Source organism: Leptinotarsa decemlineata, unplaced genomic scaffold (assembly GCF_025532065.1).
Source record: "Leptinotarsa decemlineata unplaced genomic scaffold, Ldec_3_MD MMD2_tig00026354_RagTag_RagTag, whole genome shotgun sequence".
Classification (NCBI taxonomy): Eukaryota; Metazoa; Arthropoda; class Insecta; order Coleoptera; family Chrysomelidae; genus Leptinotarsa; species Leptinotarsa decemlineata.
In genome coordinates, this window is record NW_027412702.1 from 393,056 (window position 1) to 412,505 (window position 19,450).

The 19,450-nt window shown below is 34.8% G+C and overlaps 2 protein-coding genes across 6 annotated transcripts in view; one reads left to right on the forward strand and one right to left on the reverse strand.

The window, feature by feature from the left end:
- The window catches only part of LOC141486482 (uncharacterized), a 78,339-nt gene that overhangs the window by 7,433 nt on the left and 51,456 nt on the right, over positions 1 to 19,450 (reverse strand). The window contains exon 1 of one of the 5 annotated variants that reach the window (XR_012467868.1): positions 7,279 to 7,890. The exons of the other annotated variants lie outside the window; for them this stretch is intronic. The gene's annotated coding sequence lies outside the window, so the exon portion shown is untranslated. Of the gene's footprint in view, positions 1 to 7,278; positions 7,891 to 19,450 lie in introns of those variants that run through there. 5 annotated transcript variants of the gene reach the window in all.
- Positions 8,782 to 9,783, forward strand: Csl4 (exosome component 1 Csl4). Its single transcript, XM_023169449.2, has 2 exons — positions 8,782 to 9,277; positions 9,342 to 9,783. Exons 1-2 carry the CDS (start codon positions 8,882 to 8,884, stop codon positions 9,555 to 9,557), a joined length of 612 nt encoding a protein of 203 aa, XP_023025217.2. The 5' UTR covers positions 8,782 to 8,881; the 3' UTR covers positions 9,558 to 9,783.

Genomic DNA, 19,450 nt, shown 5'->3' on the forward strand with positions numbered 1-19,450 from the left:
AAAATGCTTGATCTGAACTCATACTTTCCCACATTCGACTACTTACCGGAAATCAGCTTTTTCGGATAACGGTGTCGAGTACGGAAATGTTCTGTTTCCGTTCTAGTTAGGATAATAATAATATAATTAATAACAGTGCGTTATTCCATTTAGCTTGTCGAAGCAATTTTAACCTCTGCACTATCTTAGATACAAAAATTTGAATATGTTATAAGTTGAAAATATCAATATAGTGTTCGGAATCACACGTTAAAATGTAAGACCTCGTTAATCTATAGCTGGTACAAGTTTATACTTCTGAGGGTTGTCGTTCGTAGGGGTGCGACAGACATATTCTAAACCGTTTTCTGTTTGTATTTTCAAATGTAGATTTTCAAATTCTAATTATTTGGCATGGACGCCTCAACAGAAATCGCGTTGTGTAAATCAATTTTAGACATTAAGCAGGAAACTTCGGATTTGACTTTGAAATTGTAGATTTGAAAACCTGACTGCACAAAAATAATCGAAGTGTGACTGAGTAGAAATGAGTAGATGAAAAATGACATTTTTTTCACAAACGAAAAATCTAAAATGTGATGAATGATCTGGTAATGAATTTATTGAGAAATGAATAGTGAATATCCAGAATGTCTACAGTTTCAATAAATTCTATATAAAAATCCGCAGCAGCACTACGGATTTCCGATATATAATTTAGTTCAAAAATTAGGTAAAAATCGCACTAAGTATGTTTTCTATGACGAAACGAAATTCTGAGTGACTAGCATAAGGTAAGATATAATTTGTGAAACAGATATTAGTAATAAGTTTCAATTCTCTTTTTCTCGAAAACTCGAAAACTCCCTTTCAGTTTTTGGAGGTATGATGTTGTTCAGGTTGAACATAATGAAGTGGAGATTAAACCAATGTTTTTTTTATTTGACTGTTCATGACGATGAATACGTCATATCATCATCGATTATAACCTGCAGCAGACATTTCAATCAAAATAAAAAAGACTTGGAATATTTCAGCACAGAAAAAATTTGATCAGGTTGAATAAACATTTATTTGAATGGAGTATTATTCTTCAATTTGAGAACTGCTGACAAAAATTGTTCGGTAAACTAATAAACACGTAGTATGAAAAAAAAAACATAATTTTTAATGAAATGAAACTACAACATGGGTAAAAAAATATCAAATGAAAATTATAAATATTATTATTTCTTTCTATAACAAAAGTAAACGTATTCTTTGATTGCAGCCCAGTTTCTATTTTTTAATAATGATGAATATTTCTTTTCCTTATATTTTAGATACAAATAAGAACTAATTCAATTCTAGCACTTCTTTTTTTTTGGGAGCGAAAAACTTTTTGACTATATTTCGTTTTGCTCCTTAGACCAAGTTTGTTTTTGAGAAGGTTTTATTGTTTTCAAAACTGTGCGTGTCTGATAATCTGAAATGAGATCAGTGAGTTGAAAAACTCTATCAAGATATCAAACGGGTTGAAAATGGATCCAAAAATGAATGATAAAAATAAAAAATGGAAGGACGATACTAAAAAGTGATTTGACTCATTTCCAACCTATACTCAGAGATACGGATGATTCCAAAACAGCTCAAAATATAAATAATTGATTGCATATAGGGAATTTTTTTCAAAAGGAGCCACGTTCAATATCTCCATATATAAGACAGTAATGTAAATTTCCCGAAACACCTAATTTTTGTGAAATAATATAAGGTATCGCTAAGATGCGTACACACTCCTCTTCAAAATGTCAAACAAAATAACCCCATATATGCCATCTATTGGATAGGTGATTTTATCAGGAATTCAACAATGATTTTTCAGGGTTGATTTCTAATTTACTGTGAAGAAGGACCTTGAAGTATAAGTGAACGACTTTTTAGATTAATTGATACAATCTCTCACAAAAACGTATACAACAATTATTTCTATTGTCAAGTTCCTAACAGAAAACAACTTTTGTCGCGTTGAATCATATCTGTCGGATTTTTGGCAAAGTTTCTCACACAAAACACTTCAAAATACTTTCTAAAACTCACAGCCAAAAATGTTCCACTAAACAGTTTTATAAAAACGCGACACGTGTTTCGCCATACAATGGCTTCTTCGGGCGTATCTTTATCTACTATATTTTACAAATTTAACGCTTGGTATACCTAATTTTAAAATTTAAAGTACCTACATTTCAAGTACTTGAGTTTGTAATGGATTAAATGACCTGAGCTTATGTCCCAGTCCCCACATTTGAAAAATATTCAGTAACGGTTATTCAATTCTAATTGATCATTTAGTTAGTTACCCGAATTCTTGAATCTATTGATTGCTTGACATTTTAGAAGATTGAATTTCAAACTCTTCTCTTCTAAATATAACATGTCATATTCATGACTGAACTCATGTACTTCTGCTAAAACGTGGTTTGCAAATGTGAAATTGGTCTTTCTATTCACAAAATTACATCTAAGCTTTTAATTCTTTGGAAAATAATCTCCCTGTTTGGCCATTATACAGTTTTGGGCAAGAGCCACAACTCAGCTGATATACACCTGATCTATCCGATACCGAAGTTTTGTCTTTATTGTTTTTAATAAATGCACTTACACTATTATTCGGACTATTACTATTTCTGTGAGCTAAGTTTACGCAGTCTTTCTTCAAAAAAATATTATTGGTTGGTTCAGCCAAAAATGACAATGTCTCATAACTGACGTTATCGCATCTTGAATTTGGGTAGATATGGTCCATGGCTTGCTTTTGTAGTTTTTGTTTGATCAAACTCAGCTCTCTCTGGAAATTATTCAATAGTCTATGAAGAATATTATTGAATGCAGCAACTTTATGCTGGTAAGAGTGCGTAGAGGAATTATGTATGATAATGTCCGTGTAAGATGGTTTGTGGAAAATTGCAAATTCATGTTCATTGTTATTTTTTGTAATGGTTGAGTCAAGGTAATTTAATGAATTATTTACCTTCCTCTCAGTGGTAAATTTTATTGACGGGTGGATGGAATTGACATATTCAACGAACTTGCCTACTTGCTTTTCTGTAATGATTTCATTATTCACTAGTAATAAATGGATATCGTAATGCTTGAAGAAATACATGCATAATGAATATTTAATACAACAGTCCTGAACAAACTGTAACGTCTATTTGATAAAAAAAAATTATGAGCTTCCGTGAAGTATCATATTTATTCTAATACTTGCTACTTTCTACACACATTCACATCAAATCGATATACCAAATTTGGAACATCCATTCGAACTAAAAATGAAAACACAGGAAAATAATATTTCATTTGAGTTAGGAATTGGAAAACAGTGAATTACTTAAAATTAAGTAGATTCTATGATATTTATTTGTAATCGTCATATACCTATATATTCTCTAATTATTCTCTAAGTATACCTAAATATTGGCAAGCCAATTAACAAAATAGCATTAGAACCATTGCAAAGATCGTAACGGTTCTCAAAGAGTTTCGCGCCAAAATAGTTAACGCGTGTCAAACAATTGCAGATTTCGTAGGAATACTGAAACTTTAATGAAATGAATAAATGAAATGAAACACTTTTGTCTAATTACCTATATTTGATTTCATTTATATGACCGTTTTCGGGTTTGACCCCATTACCAAGTATTACCTTACCTATAAATTTCGTCGCCGCTGATATATACCATTCTTTTTTGAAGAGAAATTTTGATGATCATAATATCCTCCATTTCATAAATTTATTATCGGATGAAAAGTGCAATTTTCTATACTTCACTGAATTTGACTTCGATACTAACTTTTCCCATTTTCATGATGTTTTTCTTCAAGCTTTTAATATATCCTTTCCTAAACAGTTTCAAAAAATTAAACAAAATCAAAATTCAAGTAGACACAAACCATGGATTACTAAGGATATCGTTGAAGAAGGTATATTACTCAGAGATATTTATAATTTGAACAAGAGCCAAAACAATGTACATTTATTGGGTCAATATAAGCAACTCTTAAAAAATCATAGACAAAAAATTGTGCTCTCAAAAAGTCAATACTTTTAATAATCAATTCCTCAAGGCTCAACATAAATCTGAAGCTGCCTGGTCTATCATCAGGAAAAATACTATTATAAACGATTCATCTGAGACATTGGCGATGGTGTACTTGTTGACGATGGTCCCGGTATATCTCAAGCATTTAGTAGTTATTTTGTCGATTCAGTGGAGTCATTAGTAAAAAATACTGCACCTGGTGGCATTGAAAATCGTTGTGTAAAAACTGAGAGTCATTTCCTCTATCCAATAGATGAAACTGAACTCGTGGAAATAATTAAATTCGCATGTTCGAAAAATTCCAGTGGGGTTGATGAATTGCCAGGCAATGTTTTAATGAAGGCTGCTTTGAAAATAATGGAACCTCTGATTTATCTAATCAATTTATCTTTCTCTGAAGGTATTTTTCCTTCCCGACTTAAGCAAGCAATGGTCGTCCCAGTCTATAAAAAAAGCGATAAGCATGTAATATAGACCTACAGAGGTATTGCTTTACTATCTCCATTTTCGAAAATATTTGAAGAATCATATCAAAACTTGTGTCCTTTTTAAATAAATACAATATCGTATCTGACAACCAATATGGGTTTCAAGTGGGCTTGTCAACCCAGGATGCCATCCTTTCTCTACATAATCATGTATTATCAAACTTCGACAACGATGAAAAATCACTTAGTGTTCTTTTCGACTTGATACGAGCGTTTGATATCAGTCATCATGGTCTTCTTCTTGATGAACTGTTTGGCATGGGCGTTCGTGGTCCAAGTCTGAAATGGATTGAAACCTATTCAACTGGTCGTACACAGGTTGTTAAAGTTAGGCTTCAGACTGGGTCATTTTTCTCTGAATTTCGAAACGTTGTTATAGGTGTGCCCCAAGGTAGTGTTTTGGGGCCTACACTATTTATTTTATTTGTTAATGACCTTTCAAAAATTAATCATCCACAGTGCTCTATACAATTTGCTGATGACACATCTTTTACTGTCAGTGGTTCGGAATGTGAAACATTGTCAGTAAGAGCAATTAATGCTGTATTCATCATGTAAAATTATTGTTCTAAGAATGGCCTGATTCTAAATAATCTTAAAACCAACACCATTTTCTTTACAATTCAGGAAACTGATTGCAGTGTATTGGTTAGGTCTGAGATTAGAAATATTGAACAGGTAAACTATAAAAAATTTTTAGGAGTTTTTATTGATTCCCAACTCAATTGGAATCATCATGTTGATTTCATACTGAAGAAATTAGCGACACATTGTTTCGTTATATGGAATCTGCGTATTATGCGTATATTTACTCTGCCCTCAATTACTGTATTATTTGTTTTGGCAACTGCAATAGAATCAGTGTCTTATTAATTTTCCAGAAAAAAAATATTAGAACAATTTGTTTTAAAAAAAAACTCGATTCCTGTAAACCACTATTTGCAAAGTTGAATATATTAACTGTTACTTGCATGTATATTTTTAATTGCGTAATCTACGTTAAATCAAATTGCTCCAAGTTTTAGAACAGAGATGACACATGTCTTCTTTCGGGCTTCACCCTGAGAAAAAACTATAACATTTTAATTCCTAGTCATAAGTTAGCCAAGGTGACTAATGGACCTCATATCATGTCAAAAAAACTGTACAAGCTCCCAATATCCATTAAAAAATAACTAGTGTAAAGCTCTCTAAACAAAAAGTTCGGAAAGTATTATGTGAAAAGGTATTTTATTCGCTTGATGAATTTTTTCAGTCTGATTTGGAATTTTAAATTTTAATTTTTGTACCCCTTTTATGGTCTGAATGTTATGTAATATATCATATAATTATGTTGTTTTATGATTGTGACCTCATTGTAATTGTACTGAGTTATGTGACTTTTTCCATGCCGTCCCTAGGTCTACGGAAATAAAGATTTTTGATTTGATTTGAAGTATTGAAAAAATACTTAATAATGCGGGGTCAAACCCGAAACTGGTCGTATACATAAAATCAACTAGTGGTACTTAGACAAAAGTGTTTTTATTCATTTCATTAAAGTGATCATGAATTACCACAAAATAAACAAGTAATCAATCATACATAATACAGAAACTATATGAAACATAAATAGTCAATAGTAACGGCATCTTTTTCTTTTCCTAATATATTTTTTCCGGTAAACTAACACATAGTTTACCTCTGAAAAACTGGATTTGCCAGGATTTTAAAAACACTTGATACCCTCACGATGAAATCCAATGATACACTGAAATGGATCGCGTTCCTGGTCAGCCCTTCGATGTGGCAGCATTGTAGGGCTGACCAAGATGCTATTCATATAGCGATTTGTATAACTATGGGCTGACCAACAGAATGGGGCTGACAAAGGTTTAAAGGATATGTAAAATTTTTATTTTCAGAAAAAATCTACCCCTCTGATGGGCCTATTAATAAAATCATACCACTGAAGAGTATTCCGAAAAGTATATACCTAAATATATTCGGGAAGTGCTGGGTGGACCAACGCCCCGTTCATATACCGGGCTCACCAATATGCAATGAACAAATATATATATATATATATATATATATATATATATATTATATATATATATATATATATATATATAATGTTATTTGAATACGTTATGGATTTTCATCAAGTAGCGACCAATTGCATCACATAAAAGTATACTACTGTTCTTATATGGTGAGAAATGCAGCAAAGGGCGCGGGGCTCGAGACGCCGTCACCCTGAACCCCGCCACTGCTACAAACGATGTTTTGCTTTCTTTTGGTTACGACTTTCTTGTTCATAGATTTTGTATTTAATCAATAATGTAACATATTACGCGGATAATCAGTCATATATTTCAGGCACGTATAACTATCTGTACATTATTTTCTTTGAACCAAGCCTTTTTACTGATTTTTTTAGCACGAGTAAGGCTTTTCGGTACGAAGTCTTCTTCAGCGCGAGGCCTGGAGCGGCCGCTCCACCCTAAGGACGGCATTGCATACGCAGTAACTTTTTGGGGTGAACTTTTCAGTTTACTCTTTATTACACTTCAGCAGACTCTATTTATTAAGCTTTGTTTACTTAGTAATTATTTAACGTGGCGTAGTTTAACAGAAAGTCATTTTTCCACTCATCTATGTTTACAAAACGTTACAAAAAATGGCATAATATTCAATTATGTAAGTGGTTAGTAGTAAAATAAACTAGAATTTTATGTACAAACCACTGTTGAATGGACACTTCCATTTGAGGTTAATTTGTTGATTTGAACCGAACATTGAACTAAACGCTTAATGATTTTTTCTTGGGTATAACTATTTTGCTGGTCAGCAAATTGTACTCAGTAGACATTGCTTTCGTAATGTTGTAGGAGGACAGAAATTCTTGCCGGTCGGGTTTGCCAGATATGAATCTCGACCAAGTTAATCATTTTCGACAGAAAAATTATCTAATACCCACCAAAAAGTTTCACAATTCCTTAAAAATTGGAAATACATTTTGCAGGTCGGCGAAAATTCTTGCAGGTCAGGTCTCCCAGAAACGAAGTATGGAAAAAATTCTGCCGATCTGCAAGATTTATTTTCAATTGAATGAGGAATGTGGACTTTTCTCATAGGTACTCGAAGGGTGGGGGTTGGATTTTTTTTGTCAAAAATGATTAACCTGGTCGATATTCATGTCTGGCAGACCAGACCTGCAACAATTTCTGCCGACCCGCAAGCTTTATTTTCAATTTAATGAAGCATTTGGAATTTTTCCATACTCAAAGGGTGGAGGTTAGAATTTTTTTGCTAAAAATGAATAATGCAGTCGAGATCTGTAACTGGCAGACCCGACCTGTAAAAATTTCTGCCGACCCGCAAGGTTTATTTTCAATTTAATGAGGAATGTGGAATTTTTCCATACTCAAAAGGGTGAGGGTTGGATTTTTTTGTCGAAAATGATCAACCTGGTCGAGATTCATGTCTGGGAGACCCGACCTGCAAGAATATCCCCCGACATGCGAAATTAATTTCCAATTTTTTGAGAATTGTGAAATTTTTGGGGGGGGATTTTAAACATTTTTTCTGTCGAAAATAATTGACCTGGTCGAGATTTATGTCTGGCAGACCCGACCTGCAAGAATTTCTGCCGATCTGCAAGTTTTATATTCAATTTAATGAGGAATGTGGAATTTTTCCATACTCAAAGGGTAGGGGTTGGAATTTTTGGTCGAAAATGATAAACCTGATCGAGATTCATGTCTGGGAGACCCGGCCTGCAAGAATTTTCGCCGACCTGCAAAATGTATTTTCAATTTTTTAAGAATTGTGAAACTTTTGGGGAGGAGGGTTGAAAAATGTTTCTGTCGAAAATGATTAACCTGGTCGAGATTCATATTTGACAGACCCGACCTGCAAGAATTTCTGTCCTCCTACATGATTACGAGAGCAATGTCTACTGAGAACAATTTGCTGACCTGCAAAATAGTTATTAGTTATACCCTTTCTCCTTTGATTTAAGGTTTTTTATTAAAATGAAATATTAATATTTTTGAATGGAGTTTTGTTCACATTTCAGTTCAGAAAGATAAATAATATGTACGATAAAATACGATGATTCTGATGGAGTTGTATGCTAATAAACTTTGGTAATGCTGAATGTTCTGGCCCAGCAGGGGTAGTTGACACCAAGAAATGCGAGGAAGAAGAAGAATAACTAATAATAGTAAGAAAAATAAGAAGAAGATTTGTCATTCATAACCTAATTCTAATTTATTGAAACAATTGGAACAAATATGTATATTCATCGGATCCACTGACAGTTTTCTTATTTAAATTTCAAGCATGACATCAGAACCTCTTATTTGCCTTCCAGGTCAGAGACTCTGTTTAAGTGATCAAGTGTACACTTCTGGGCAAGGCACTTATGAAAGGCAAGGGTACATTTATTCACAACTGGCAGGTTCTGTAGACATTATCCAAAAGGATGGTGTAAAAATAGTGGAGGTCCACAGTAGTGGAGAACAAACCGTGGTTCCTGCACAAGGTGACATAGTAACGGCACAAGTGTACATCATAACCCAACAATTTGCCAAATGCTACATTAAAGGCGTTGGTGACACATTGCTGAGGAGGCCATTCAGAGCCTTGGTTCGGAGGGAAGATGTTAGAGCAACTGAGAAGGATAGAGTTGAAATCTATAAGAGTTTCAGACCAGGCGATATAATATTGGCAAGAGTGGTGAGTACATCTTAGTGGTGCAGTACACATTGCTGAACAAAATTTAACATTTATTTTATCATAGTTACCCATTACGGAAGCCCACACATATCAACTTTCAACTGCAGAGAATGAATTAGGTGTAGTTATAGCACATTCAGAACATGGACATCCCATGGTACCCATAAGTTGGACAGAGATGCAATGTACCAAAACATTTGTTAAAGAATGTAGAAAAGTAGCGAAAGTGGTACCTGAGAATGTGAATCCAGAAAATTCAGAAGGAAATGTTGATACTTAAATATACTTTGATCCATTTTTCCAAGAAGTTTAAAAAATAGTTTCCTACCTCTTATTAAGGCTCAGAATAATTTATGGCGGTCAATATTATTTGAGCACTCCCAAAGAAGTGAAAACCTTTGGAAATCAATTTGCAAGGGGTAATGAAACAGAAATTTAATTTAATAATTTAATGAAAATCTTAAATACCCAATCATTATGAATAAAATATATATTCTTTTGAATAATTCAGTTGTTTGAATTATAAAGCCATCGTGGGTTAAGATTGTTGAAATATATTTTCTTAAAAAAAAATTGACTTCTTAGTTGAATCCATACTTATAATAAAAGTGTAACTGGTACATGAAAGATATTTGGGAAAAACTATTATTGGCAGCCTTTACTTACACATACCAGAACCCAAAAAAAATATTTTGGGAACTTTTGTGTGTGCAAACTAATGCAAAACGATGTAACAAATTTGGGTACCCGATTCACTAATGCGTTGTGTAAGCTTCACTTAACATTTAGTGTTTGATATAATTCATAAACAAATTAACAAGTTATGATAATTCAAAGACTAATATATCAAATATTTGTATAACTATATGGTTTGAAAATTATTTTCTCATAAATCCAAGATTAGCAAAACCTGAATTTTTGGTGTCTGAAAACTAGCAAAACCTAAAAACTGAACCCAATATGAATGATATCACAGGCAAAAGCTACAGCTGACGGACGGAGTCATGGCTGGTGAGAAGCCCCTCCCTCAAGATGTGTAGAGATCTGTTATATTATTCGTACCTAAAAGTAAAATTGCAAACAAAAGTTTCTATTCCATTTTTCCTATTTCTTTGTCATGCACTGACCCAAACTTTACGCAGATACTATTTCTCCGACTGGCCATGACTTAGTCTGGTAGCTGTATTTTAAAATATATACATGGGTTTCTCTCCCCCATGCTTTTCTGAGTTTGAGAAAATTCCGTTTTTACATTAAATTTTTTCTCAGTGAGTAGGTACTGAAAAAATTATATATTGAAAAGACATCTGGTCTTTATCTTGAATTCATTTGGGTATCTATGAATGTTTTTTATAAATCTAAAATTTTAAGTGAAAAAGTGGTCATGACACGTACCTGCTAAAAATTATTTCTTCATTTAACATACTTAAACAAGTTTCAAATATGATAATGACTATCAAATGTAAAAACCTTGTTTCTAAAGAGGAGATTGACACAGATGTCTGGTGTTTGATCACAAATGCTGTTTTTCGGGCTCTGATTTCATCTAGCTTTGGTCTGATATTAACAGGTCGGTAGCCGGGCGGTTAGATGTGAGTTCTTTGTTCACTCTCAATCGACCGATGTGTGAGAAAATCGGTGGTTCAGCCTGCGGCTTGAACAACCGATTTTCACTTGCTATCGTCCAACCCGTGTTAGGAATCACACGTTAAAAGGTAAGACCTTGTTAGACCATAGCTCGCATAAGTTTCGACTTCTGAGGGTTGCCGTTCGTAGGGGTGCAACAGCTGATCAACGGAAAAAATATAACATATTTACAACATATAACATATGGTTGTTGAAAATCATTCAAAATTATAAAAGAGGGTAATTATTTTGAGCTCAAGGATCCAGATACTTACTTGACTTCTCTTGTTTTTGATAAGCTCATTGATGTCAGGTATTATATTCGTAGTAATCATTTTAAGAATTGATTGGAGATGTTCATTTGTAATTCTTGTACGATGTTTATTTTTATTTATTTTCATGATGGAAAACATCTGCTCACATAAATAGGTACTACCTACCAAACATGCACATAATGCGTACTGCATTCCTTTTTAATTCTGGGTAGTTATCCAAACTCTTGAAATATTGTGCATAAAATGTAAAAGCATTAACCTCTTTAAATTTTTCTTTCAAAATACTGTCCGATTGAAGATCCATCAACTCCATTTGCAAATGAACTGGTCTTGTGAAGCTTCAAAATTGAATGGATTGTTGAAAATTGGGAATCCCATTTCATTCATTTTGTGGAAGTCTTCAAACAGTTGTTGAATTTCGCGATCAGATTTTTCAGAAGTTGAGAATATTGATCCAATTTTTTTTGGTTCACTGTGCCAAATGATTTTAAATGAGGAACGCGATCCAAAGTTTGATTTTTTAACTGTTTTTAAAACTTCCGTAGAGGAATTGTGTGAAGTATATAAGCTCCAAAAAAACATGATTTTTCTTTCTGTGACACATTGGAATCGCAGGCTGTATCTTTGACACGTCTGGATCACAGTGTTTTTTTCTGTGAAAAAACAATGTGGAAGCCAAAGAAAAACTGCACAAGATGAAGAAATCTGAAGTTTATGAGCTCAAGTGACCGGAGTGTAATAGTGTTTATGTGGGGCAATGTGGTCGAAATTTCTCAAAATGGTATGCTGAACATGAAAGGTCCTTCAGACTAGGTATAAACATTCGACGTTTTCAAACCATTCTTTGGAATACAACAACAAGTTCCCGAATCTTAACGAAATTTTGTACTATGCAAGCAAGGGTTGGAAACTCAATTATTTGGAATCCTTGGAAACTCATAAGTATTGCGGATGTAATCTGTTAAATGATCAAGTCGATCTAGTTTAGTCACTAGTTTTCAAATTAGCGTATTCACATTGTCACAGGTAAACAAATTTCAGGAACTCAATTAAGTTAAGGACCTCTATTATTACCACGGTAGATATGTTTAAAATATGTTTTTTCCGTTAACCAGCTATCGCACCCCTACGAACGACAACCCTCAGAAGTCGAAACTTCTGCGAGCTAAGGACTAACGAGGTCTTAGCTTTTAACGTGTGATTCCTAACACGGGTTGGACGATAGCAAGTGCAAATCGTGCGTTCAGCCTGGGGCTTGAACTATCGACTCACACATCGGCCGATTGACTGAGTGAACAAAGCACCCACGTCGAACCGCCCGGCTATTGACCGACCAGATATATAACATTATAATTTATTTTCAGTTTATTGTAATTGTTTGAAAATGTCCTTATAGAACGAAACTGCAGTAACATTAGTTACAAATAAAAGTGGTGAAAAACAAAAAAAAACAAAGGTTTATTTCTCATTTTTCATGATGATCTCCTACCACGTAGTAACGGCTACATCCATCAATTTATTAAGAGGCCGTGGGGGAACACGTGACTATACTAAAACCAATAATGATTGAGAGTAGAAGTAAGCCCAGTTGACAGCAAATCGGGGGCGTGCTTATTAATTTTTGAGAGGATTAAGAATGAAAGAAAAATTCTTAGTACAATTAGTTAAAATATTCATACACATTTTTTATTTATTTCATTAAAACTGCAATATCCGTTGTAGTCATTAGGTGGGCCTTATGAAAACGGAGTAATAATTGTAATTATAGTAGGTACCATATAAATTAACAATATTAATAAAAAACACAATATATATATATATATATATATATATATATATATATATATATATATATATATATATATATATATAAACTTTTTTTCACTATTGGGTTGCAACAATTGATAAGTGAACTCTTTTTAACTATTCTCAAGCTTTCGAGTAACTTAAACTCATCGTCAGGGGTACTAGAAAATACAAATTACAAATTTTTGATAATAGAATAAAATATAAATGTAAATGTACAAATTTTCGTCTAATCTTCAACCTCAGATTCGTCACTGTTGCTACCGCTATCATCAAAGTGAATTATGATTGGTTCAATATTGTGTTCAGTACGGTTGTCAGAAACAGTTCGAATAGCTTCTTGTAGGTCATGTTGCACGTCCACTAATTTAAATGTTCTGTTTTCTCGTGCCACATATCCTTTTACTTGCGCCCACATTAATTCTATTGGGTTTAATTCTATTGGTGGTAACCTTAAAACTGTAATTCCACGACTTAACGCCATTTCATCCACTGCGAATTTTTGTCTGTGTGTAATTAGCTGAAGTAGTTCTGCCTTTAAACTATATTTGTTATATTGGATGTTCTTATTAATTAACCATTCTTGAATTGCTGCTTTTTTCCATGATTGTTTCGGTAATGTTTCTAAATGTCGACTATGGTATGGGGCATTGTCCATGACGATGACAGACCCAGGTTCCACAAGTTGAATGATGCCTTCAAACCATTTTTCAAACTCCTCCGCATTCATCTCTTCATGGTAGTCGCCTGTTTTCTTAGATTTAAAAATTAATTCACCATTTGTTAAAAAAATCCACTGTCGCTTCCTATTTGCGTAACTATCAGACGACTACCTTTTCCAGATGGCTGTTTTAACCCAACTGACAAACCTTCAATAAAGGCTTGCGTGCACTTGTTATATTACCATCCTGCCATACTGTTTTGACCGTATGTCCTTGGTTAACCCATGTCTCGTCCATGAAGTACAATTTTTTTTGAGCTTCCGAAATTCGTCAATTTTTCTTAGATAGTTTCTTCTCCATGCTATTATTTCTTGACGTTCAATGAGAATGCTTTTTCTGTCAACTTTTCCGTACGTAAATTTCATTTCGTGTACAAGTTTCCTAAAAGTTTCTTTACCCATTTTTGGGACCAATTCATGATCGCTAAGTGCCTCCAGAACTGTTTGTAGTGTGGCCAGCTCATTTCTGAAAAAGAAACTATGAATAGTTCTGCGTATACTGGTTTTGGCTTCTTCATCAACTGTGATTTTTTTTCGTCCGCTACTAGTTTTTCGCGTTTGTACGTCCCCATGAATTTCTGCTTCTCTTAGTATTTTGTAAATCGATGATTTTGGTACACCGGTATAATCAGAGCACATATCAACTAATTTATCTTTTGTAATTGTGGAACTTAATGATGTAGAAATGCCCGGTTGGTTACTCGGAGGTACACATGTAGAATTACAGCACATATGCACAAAGTCATCTTTTGGTGGCTGATGATCTCTTTCAAGACAGTGAAACACTCGCAGTACAATTTGTTTTTCTCTTACTGACCGAGACTCCGACCGTTTTACCTTTTTCGACGTGGAAGGCCCGACCATGTCTCCCATTTTTTGAGTAGTTTGAGAACGGTGTAGAAATATAATTATGTAACGCTTTAACACTTATTAGCACTATTATTTTCACCAATTGTTATCACAACACGTCGATTGCTGACTAACTTAACTGTAAAACGTACAATTCACGCTGTTTAATTCACAAACCAATGATACGCTCATGGCTGCAAGTACATTAGTGAGGACTGCAACGATGAGATGGAAGTTACGGTAAAGTGACAAAGACCGAAATATCGTTGCGTACAGCGTTGCCACTAGTTGTAATAAATATCTAACACTATACAGAAAATAATGAATTTTAACTGATCAGTAATCAGGAAATGTATAAGTATTACTCATTACAAGCTCATTACTGATTTTTGTCATAAATAATATCTTTTAATCGTACTAGTATTGTGTATTATCTATAATTTGCCACAACCTACAACTCTACTGCTTACTATATTTTGATTCTGCTATAAACTGGTAACGTAAAATTTAGATATGACAACGCGCTTTACTCTCAATTGGTTTTACTATAACATATTATCTGTCAATGATATGTTCATCTCTCTTCTTGCTTTACCCTCTCTTGCCAAATTAATCAAAGACGCACGTCCCTGCTGGCTGGTAGCGGAAGTAAGCACTCGAAATAAGTGCGACGAGAATAAAGTACAGCATTTTTTATTGAATGCTCACATTCGCCTGTTCATCAGTTGGCAACGCTGCGCTGGTGAAGTCATAGACAAGGGTTCAAATACAACCGATTATTATGTTTTCATTCGTTTCTCAGTGGCGGGTGCAGAGATCGCAGTGGCGGTTAAAAATTGCGTTAAAAATTAAAAATTGAAAATGATGTGCAAATTTTCAATCTTATTTTAGGTTTCTCTTGTTTGCAATTGAGTTTGTGATTCCAAAGAATGTAGCTTTGTGAAAAAAGATTAAATTTCCATTTTTATCAGAATATGTTTGTGAAATTAGTATATTTGATGCATTTTATGCTTGCCCATACTTCTAGAATAGCTATTGATGTAAAGAGTTACGAAAAGTTTAATTTTGTGTAACCAGCGCGAATAGCGCAAGTTAAAAAAAATGAAATTCTATCGTGTTACATACAAGATTTTCTCTAATTTCATTTAAACATTGTTTTCATTATTTTTCAATGATAAAGTATTGAATCTACAAATATTTTCATTAATCAAGGATGCTATCCATCACATAACTTGTCACTTTGGCGTCTTCTATACATTCATTTTGCTCCATTTACTTTGAGTGATTTCATAGAGGCAGAAGAGATAGAGTAATGACTGATCAGAGTTCTGAATGGAAATTTGTTCTTGTGTTGTGTAATTTCCGAGTTGAAAATTATGATAAAATCACTGAACCGAGACAAGAATTAGGGAATGTTATAAAAATATAGTTATAAAAGGCACATTCGGTAATCATTTACAAAAAATAAAACATGTCGTGATTGTTTACGAGAAGTGAGGCGTTTTGTTATCGTTAATTTCATAAATATATTTTTTATATCATTCGGTAATTCTAAGCAAGGTTCAATCATTTTGCCTTACTTTTCAACTTGGAAATCACTCAAAGATCCAGTAGATCCAGTAATTTTTTGTCCTTTTTCACATTTCAAAATCACTCGAAACGAGTTGAATAAATGTATAGAAGACGTCAAATCGACAAGTTATATGATAAACATAATTGATTAGTAGAAATGAACTGTGAGTAATACTCAGAGTTTCATTGAAAACAATAAAATATAACATTGAATGAGCGAAAAGTAAAATGAATTACATTTCTATGAAACATATATTTTATTTGTATAAAATACAATAAACGTTTTTACCAGATGGCAGCACTTGACGGGTGAACATTTATTGAATAAGGAAAACACGTTTTATAAATTAGTCAAACATTATTTCATATTATATTTTATTAAGAAGTTGATTATATTTAATCGTACAATGTCGCAAAAGTAAATATTTTGATATTCGTCAAAGGAATAAAAATTAGTTAGCGACATTCTTCGTTACATTATCGATAACTTTCCTCTATACATATTTTTTATGTAACATCTCATTTCTTTACAAAGTGTTTTCGCGATTTCAATATGGCTCTGCCACTCCACAGGTTTCTTTAAAATTATAAAAACGTTAAGTCTGAGTTGTAAAGAAAAATTATTATGATCTGCGTTTAGCAATTAGTCAAATAGATAAGGGAGATGACATATCCCCTTACGAAGACGCCATCTATGGGATTGACAGAAAACCCATTCCTGTCAAAAATAAATAAGGCGGTCAGTTGCAAAGCCAAGCTTCGCCATAGACCACCGACGATATTATTCTTCTGTCTTTCACTGCAGGTTCCACTGCAAGGCAACAAATTGAAAAGGTGAGATGGGATGATTCTGCAACCGTATTAGGAATCACACGTTAAAAAGTAAGACCTTTAGTCCTTAGCTCGCACAAGATCCTCAACTTCTGAGAGTTGTCATTCGTATGAAGGCGACAGCTGATTAACGGAAAAACATATTTTAAACAGATTTTTCAAACAACACATTTGTGATTCAACACCAGACATCTCTGTTTCGACCCGCCATATGTCTCGTCGGTGGTGCTAGGCTGAGCCCCGAATGCATTGCTGGACTTGACTGTACTAAAAGAACAAGTCTGAGTAAATGAGGGCAATGACATCTTGGCTTGGCTTTGCAGCTGACCGCCTTTGGGAGCCTTGTTTATCTTTGATATCCGAGGATTGAGGTCTGTCAATTCCATAGATGACGTCTTCGCAATGGGAGTTGTCATCGACCTTATTTCCTCAGGTTTGTTCTTCAAGGACAGTAAAGTCCAGTGATGTATTTGTGGTTCAGTCCAGTACCATTGACGAGACTTATGGCGGGTCGAAACAGCGCTGTTCGGTGTTGAATCGTAAATGCGGTGTTTTTTTGGGTTCTGGTTTTATATGGCATTATATACAAATGCAAATGGAGGTACTAGTGGATCACTGCCTCAACCAGAGAGTGGAGCTCATATTGGGTTGCGACTCAAACTCTCACCACTTGAGATGGGGCAGCAAGGATACCAACGCCCGAGGTAAGTCACTATATGAATATATAATACACAAAGATCTAACAATCTTGAACAGAGGCACGGAGCCAGCATTTATTAACGCCCGTAGCCAAACATTAATAGATATCACGCTTACGACAACCAAAATATCAAACAAAATCCAAGACTGGCAAGTCTCGGACCATATTTCTATGTCAGACCACCGCTGGCTGACCTATACGGTAAACCAGGATCTCAGGACCACTGTAAAATCCCGTGACCCGAAGAGGACGGATGTAGCTCTCTACAATCGACTCTTAAGAGGAGCTCTGCGGGAAACAGAGGTCCTGACTCCTGGCAACAATGAAGAACTGGAAAGGTACACGGTATCTATCCACAACAAAATAGACATTGCCTATAAGAATTCCTGTCCGATGAGGATGGTTCAAACAGATGGCACAACCAACACATGGTGGTGCCCTGAATTGGAACACCTCAGGAAGACAGCGAGAACGACCTTTAATAAGGCAAAACGTACAAGACTCGAAGAGGACAGGGGTATATATCAAGCCAACCTCAGAGAGTTCAAAAAAGTCCGCAGACGAAAGCAAAGAGAAGCCTGGAGAGCCTATTGTGAAGCAGTCGAAGACTTCCCACTAGTTTCTAGGCTACAGAAGGCACTCTCAAATGACCACCATAAGAGTATCGGCATCCTGATGAAGGAAAATGGCGACAAAGCCGCCAACCTCCAGGAGGGTGGTGAGATTCTTATGGAAACTCACTTCCCAGGTTCTGTTTTTCCTGGAACGGCGAACTGGACGGATGTACCAACAACACCCTCACAATACGACTGGTATTATGCTAGTATAGTAATTGATGAGGACAAAATAAGATGGGCTATATCGGGCTTTTTCCCCTTCAAGTCACCTGGACCTGACGGTTTAAGACCAGCCCTACTTCAGTGGGGACTGGACACTCTTATGCCGCACCTGGTTGGAATATTCAGAGCCTCTCTAGCTCTGAGGTATATTTCCAGTGAGTGGAGAGAAGTAAGAGTAGTATTCATAACCAAACCAAGTAGGATGTACTACACCCTACCAAAAGCATTCCGACCAATTAGTCTCATATCGTTTTTCTTAAAAACCATGGAGAGGCTATGTGAGCGGTATATAAGAGATAAAGTACTTGTTAACAACCCACTTCATCCAAATCAGCATGTATATACCCCGGAAGGTCTACTGATTCGGCCCTTCACCATGTGGTTGACAGAATCGAGAGATCATTGGACAACAAAGAATCCACCCTGGGTATATTCATAGATATCGAGGGAGCGTTTGATAAAACAACCTTTGGGACAATTACCCAGCAACTACACTCCAGGAATGTACCCCTGGTAGTAGGAGAATGGATACTCCAGATGCTCTCTAGTAGAGCAATAAGTATTAATGTAGAAGACATCACAGTGAAAGGACTGGTCATGAGGGGATGTCCACAGGAAGGGATCTTATCACCCCTTCTCTGAGATATAGTTCTGGATACCCTAATTAATCACCTTAACAAAAATGGATTCTACACAATTGCATACGCAGATGACATAGTTATCTTGCAGACCGGCAATTTTGTAAACGCACTGTGCGATAGAGCGCAGGATGGGCTCAAATTAATAGAAACATGGTGTAAGGAACACTCACTGTCGATCAATCCCAAGAAAACTGAGATGGTCCTTTTCATCAGGAAAAGAAGTTTAACGGGCTTAAAACCTCCCGAAATCTTCAAAAGCAAACTAAACTTCTCTGAAGAGGTGAAATACCTTGGTCTATCCTCGACAAGAAGC